Genomic DNA, 5,683 nt, shown 5'->3' with positions numbered 1-5,683 from the left:
ATTTACTACTTTTGCTGACATTACATTCGTAACTGTTTCAATATGAGCAGATTCTTATGCATGCTTATCATCTCCGCTACATCCTGCATGCACCCCTACCACCTTTATACTGTCTAGAACACGTTTCATCCCAAAAAAATCAATGTGTCCCTTACCTTTAATTTCTCTTATTTATATTGCTTTGAAGATATACCAGACTGAAGGTGGCTGGTAAAGTTAATGATGATGAAGGCTAATGCCATTAAATGGTCTTGGTTTATGAACTTGATCATTTTTTTCCTACACTGCTCAAATGGGATTGCTGTCGAGTCTGAGAGAGTTCCAGCATTGTTTGTGTTTGGAGATTCGTTGGTTGATGTTGGCAACAACAATTATCTCAGCAGCATTGCGAAAGCCAATTACTTCCCTTACGGTGTTGATTTTGCCAAATTTGGCCCTACTGGGAGATTTTCCAATGGGAAAACCTTTGTTGATATACTTGGTAAGTTACTATATGGCGCTATCACAGTGCATTAGATTCGCCAAGAGAATATTTATCGCCAGTCCATTAATGTTTTCTTCATGGTAGAATAGTACTTGTATTGTCGACGAGACTGAAGCCTGGCCTAGCTTATCCTGTTCTAATTAATTGATTATTTTGCACCTATTTGTTCATGCTTCATCATATCATTGTTCGCAGGAGAGATTCTGGGAGTGCCGTATCCTCCAGCCTTTGCAGATCCTAACACAGCTGGGCCCGTTATACTTGGCGGAGTGAATTATGCTTCAGCGGCTGCTGGCATCCTTGATGAGACAGGGCAACACTACGTAATTCACCCACAGATGTGCATAAGCATTTTGACACTGTTTGAAACAAATTGAACTACTAACTTGTGACTTGAAATTCGATTTTACATGATTTTATGATACGTATATATGATCCTGATTGTGGATACAGGGACAACGGTATAGCCTAAGCCAACAAGTCCTGAATTTTGAGACAACACTGAATCAAATAAGAACATTGATGAGCGGAACAAATCTGACCGAGTACCTGGGAAAATCCATTGCTGTTTTAGTGTTTGGAAGCAATGACTACATCAACAATTACCTCATGCCTTCAGTCTACTCTTCCAGCTTCTACTATAGTCCCCCCGATTTTGCGAATCTTCTGGTCAATCACTACACGCGTCAGCTTCTGGTACTTAAGATTTCTGATAATTGGTTGCGTGGCTCACACATATTCACAAATACAAATGCTTCGTGGCCAAAGGGATAGCTTTTAGACAGTAGCTTTCATAAACCAATTTAATTTCTGTTTTCTGAGTCGAGAATTTCGTACTGTTGCAGGCACTATATAATCTAGGACTAAGGAAATTCCTGCTACCAGGAATCGGACCTCTTGGTTGCATCCCTAACCAAAGAGCCTCTGCTCCCCCAGATAGATGTGTTGATTATGTAAATCAAATACTTGGAACCTTCAATGAAGGTCTGAGATCACTCGTTGATCAGCTGAACAAACATCCTGGTGCAATGTTCGTATATGGAAATACTTACGGTTCAGTCGGTGACATCCTAAATAACCCTGGTACTTATGGTAAGAAATGTTACATGCTTCAGAATTTCTTTTCGTTTACTGAAATTTGAAACAAAGCGCTAGCTGGCCATGGTTTCAAGTTACAAGGTTTTTCTTACGCTGAATCAAGGAGGATGTTTATAATTTCAGGATTCAGTGTTGTGGATAAAGGTTGCTGTGGGATTGGTAGGAACCAAGGCCAAATAACATGTCTTCCGTGGGTGGTTCCTTGCTCAAACAGAAATACCTACGTTTTCTGGGATGCCTTCCATCCAACGGAGGCTGTCAATGCCATTCTAGCCCTGCGAGCCTTTAATGGCTCACAGAGGGATTGTTACCCAATTAACGTCCAGCAAATGACCCTCATCTACTGATGTGTAAGAAAGTATTTAAGAAAAATACTCCATGTAATAAATGCCCATAATTAGAACAAGGTTTGTATTCTTGCTTTGAGATCTTAGCTCTCGATCGTTGTTTACATAATTTAGCAATTTTAGGATCATTTAGCTGTGTTTTAATCGTAATCAGATCCTTTCCTCGTCTTAGTTTTCAAGGGGCTGCTAGTGAAATAAACAAACTTCACAAAGAATAGATTAGTACTAGTTAGTTCACCCGCGATTTGCCCCGCTGGTTATATAATTTTTTCTGGAAAAAAAATTATGCAAGCTTTTTAAATATTTTTTTTTCAAAAATAAATCTAATTACAAATCAAAAACATATACATGCATTTAATCACATATATTAAGAATTATTTATACCAATAAATATGAAAAACAAAGCATTAACATGTTTATTCAACTCATCTCATTACAGGTCGTATAATTTGTTTTCGTTACAGGTTGTATATTTTTTTTTTTAATACAAAAAAATTAATGTATATGTATTATTAAAGTGTTTTTTTATATTAAGTAAAAATATAACCATGAATTAAAAAATCAATGCTTATATATAATAAAATATAGTAAAGATTTACGTTAATAAAAACATGTAAGATCTCAAACTAATTTTAAATGTAGTAAAAAAATGAAATAATATTGTAATTGATATAATGAAACACTATTTTCTTAGTTTGTGTAGAGTAATTTTTCAAAAACAAAAGTGTAAGGAAAAAATATTAAAAAATAAATTACAAAAGAATAAAGATAAAAATAAAAAAATGATATAAAGAGGCCAAGTGTAGAGCATAATTATCATACCAGATCTGGGGGTTGACCCGACCAAAGAGCTGGGTCCCGAGTTACACGGGTTGACTCGGGTCAACATGAATCAACGCTGAAAAATTAAAAAAATATTTGAAATTTTAATATTTCATATGAAAAAATCAATAAACAATTCATGTGAATATAGATTATATGTGTTATAAATAATAAAATTTAAAAGAATATTTCAAAAGGTTTTTTATCCCATATTGAAAAGATACTATGTTAGTATGTTATCCTTTTAAGTTGAAATATTTAAATCAAAATTATTTTTTATCTCACATTGAAAAAATATAACTTTTTTCTTCTGAATATAGAGTATATATACTAAAGAGCTTTAAATCCCACATTAAAAAAATAATTTTTTTTCTTGTGAACATAAAGTATATAGACTAAAGTGTTTCAAATTCCACATTGAAAAAATAAAACAATATTCTAGTATTTATATAATAAACTTTGAAAATAGTTAATAACCAACTAAAAAATATTAAAAAAAAATGTTGGTCACTGGTTAGGAGAAAAAATACATTTAAAACAAAAAAAAAAGATTTCAACCGGGTTTTTGTTTATCCAGATTTTTTGCCTTACTCAGACCAATTCAGTCACCGGGTCCCAAGTCAACGTACTGAGCTGATGCGGGTTTAATAACTATGGTGTAGAGTGATATATATTCAAAGTGTAAGAAAAAAAATATTTTGTTTCCAAAAAAAATGTAAAGAAAACAAATATTAAAAAAATGAAGAGAAGAAAAAAAATAATGACAAATAGGTCAATTATAAAATGATAAAAATATCAAATATAAAGAAAAAAATATATATATATATAAAACTTATTTTCTAATAAAAAAATAGACTGTCATCACTACAGTAAAATAAAATGACAAAAATTATAATTATATCATTTCTACATGAAAACATAATTTTCTTTGTATAGGTATAATAATTTTAGGTTAGCTAGTGTATCAAACAAAATTAAATTTTATATTCAAAGGATTTTAACTCTTATATTGATCTGTTTAGATGAATTGAATAAATTTATTTGAATGATGGTTTTAGATTTGAACTTAGAAAAAAAAAACATATCTCTTTAATTACTGGACCATCATTCAGAATTAACTAGATTATATTATGAATTATCATTTTTATTCATCAACATGTTCTTTAATGTTTTCTAACAAATAAGTTCATGTTTTCCCATTAAATTACCAATGTTGGATAGTTTGAAAAAAATAAACTATGGAAAAGTTTTTGAAAATAAATTTCAAGATAAAAACCATCAACACAAATCATTGATATTTACTTATGTAACATCTCACCCCCAATTTTCATCATGTATAAAAAATAAAAATAAAAAAAAAATCCTCCCAAATTTGATGCAAGTTCCCTGACTTTTTTTTTCTTTTTGTTTAATTTATTTTTCTCCAAGTAATTTGCTTCTAAAGCTGTTTAATGAGAACTAAATTCCCACTTTCATGGATCTTGTTTTTCTTAATTGTTACTGTATGAATATATTTTTAACTTTTCTTATTAACAAAATAAGGAATATGGGCCTATAGGCCCAAATTAACAGCACTACTTACAACAGGCCCATGAAAGTAGGAATTGTCCAAAATTGCCAGGTCGAACTGAAAGCATATGCTTCTGCTGTTTACTTTTCTAGTGTTATGGCTCGTATGTAATAAAATAATTGACAGGGAGTGAATGTGATCAGTCAAGAAATCTTCTCATATTTATAAATATTGAATAAAATGTCTAAATAATTATTTATATATCAAGGAACAAGCTTTGGGTAAATATGAAGCCCGAGGTTCTGTTTCTATATTTATGATTTTCTTTTCATTTGTTTAATAAAATTTACATTTATTTTTTATAAGGAAGAAATATTGTAGCGCTTTTAATTTGTTTGTGATTAGTTTTAAATGTATATTTTCTTTATTATATTCGTGTTAGACTATAATTTTTCCTTGCAAGAGTGATTATCAAGCATTTAGCCAAGAGGATTCTGCTACAAGACCAGATGAAGCTTGTGATGGTAGCTACTTTCCTTGCAAGGTACACAAAGTTTGTTTAAAAAAAGTTTGGTTCTTATGGATTAAAAAAAAATCAAATCAAAATTAAAAATAAAATAAAAAACGAAATTGATTTAAACCAATCGGTTTCGATTCGATTCAGTTTTTTTAATAAAAATTGATTTAAACCGATTTGGCTCGTTTTGCTCGGTTTTGGCTCGGTGTTTTCTGACTTGACTTTTTTTTTCCATTTTGATCAGTTTTGATTGGAGGTTTTATTTTTTTCAGTTTGACAATAGCATAATTGATCAGGATGGTGATCAGCAGTCACCTAGACTACTTATCCTTCAAGTCAGAGAGGTTGATCAGGATGGTGATCAGGCTGTTAAAGAAACCTGGTCGTCAAAACTCTTGAAGTTTTTTGAGATTTATAAGCCAAGTGTACATGTGCGTCCCATTTTTGCTTCTGTTGGAGCTGATACTGGGAAGCTATACAGTGGTGCTTCAGAAGCCTCTGATGTTGTCCTCAAGTACATTGAAAAGGGAAATCTGGTAAAACCAATGAACAAGTCCATTCTAGTTCTAGATCCAATGTTATGTGATGCTTTGCTCAAGGGAGCTATTAAGAAAGGATCAACTTACCAGACTGAGATTCATAAAAAAGATTTAGGATCCACATTTGTAAGACGGATGCAAGGCCACCACATTGTGACTAGAGGAAGTGAATCAGTTGTTCATAAAGGTGAAGACAATTCAGATACTGACTGCAAGACGTCAAGGTAACAAGAACTCGACGAAAGTTACCAGGTATTCTTGATGGATGCTGATGCATTGGCATCAGTGGCAGAGTTACCAGGTAAGTTTTTCTCGATTGTTTTGTAGGTAAAACATATTTGTGTTGCTTCTTTATCAAAGCATTTT

The 5,683-nt window shown here is 31.9% G+C and overlaps 1 protein-coding gene across 1 annotated transcript; it reads left to right on the top strand.

Moving 5' to 3' along the window:
• The first annotated feature begins 219 nt into the window (after positions 1–219).
• On the top strand, positions 220–1,929 carry LOC133667850 (GDSL esterase/lipase At1g71250). Its single transcript, XM_062087531.1, has 5 exons — positions 220–481; positions 680–807; positions 938–1,180; positions 1,330–1,576; positions 1,706–1,929. Exons 1-5 carry the CDS (start codon positions 220–222, stop codon positions 1,927–1,929), a joined length of 1,104 nt encoding a protein of 367 aa, XP_061943515.1.
• The last annotated feature ends 3,754 nt before the right edge of the window (positions 1,930–5,683 follow it).

The sequence above is a fragment of the Populus nigra genome, chromosome 11 (genome assembly GCF_951802175.1).
Source record: "Populus nigra chromosome 11, ddPopNigr1.1, whole genome shotgun sequence".
NCBI lineage: Eukaryota > Viridiplantae > Streptophyta > Magnoliopsida > Malpighiales > Salicaceae > Populus > Populus nigra.
This window is presented reverse-complemented; position numbering and strand designations above follow the sequence as displayed.

Coding starts and splice junctions, on each gene's coding strand:
- LOC133667850 (XM_062087531.1), top strand. CDS start 220: ATGATGATGAAGGCTAATGCCATTAAATGGTCTTGGTTTATGAACTTG. Junction 808..937: donor ATGAGACAGGGCAACACTAC/GTAATTCACCCA, acceptor TTGTGGATACAG/GGACAACGGTATAGCCTAAG. Junction 1,181..1,329: donor ACTACACGCGTCAGCTTCTG/GTACTTAAGATT, acceptor GTACTGTTGCAG/GCACTATATAATCTAGGACT.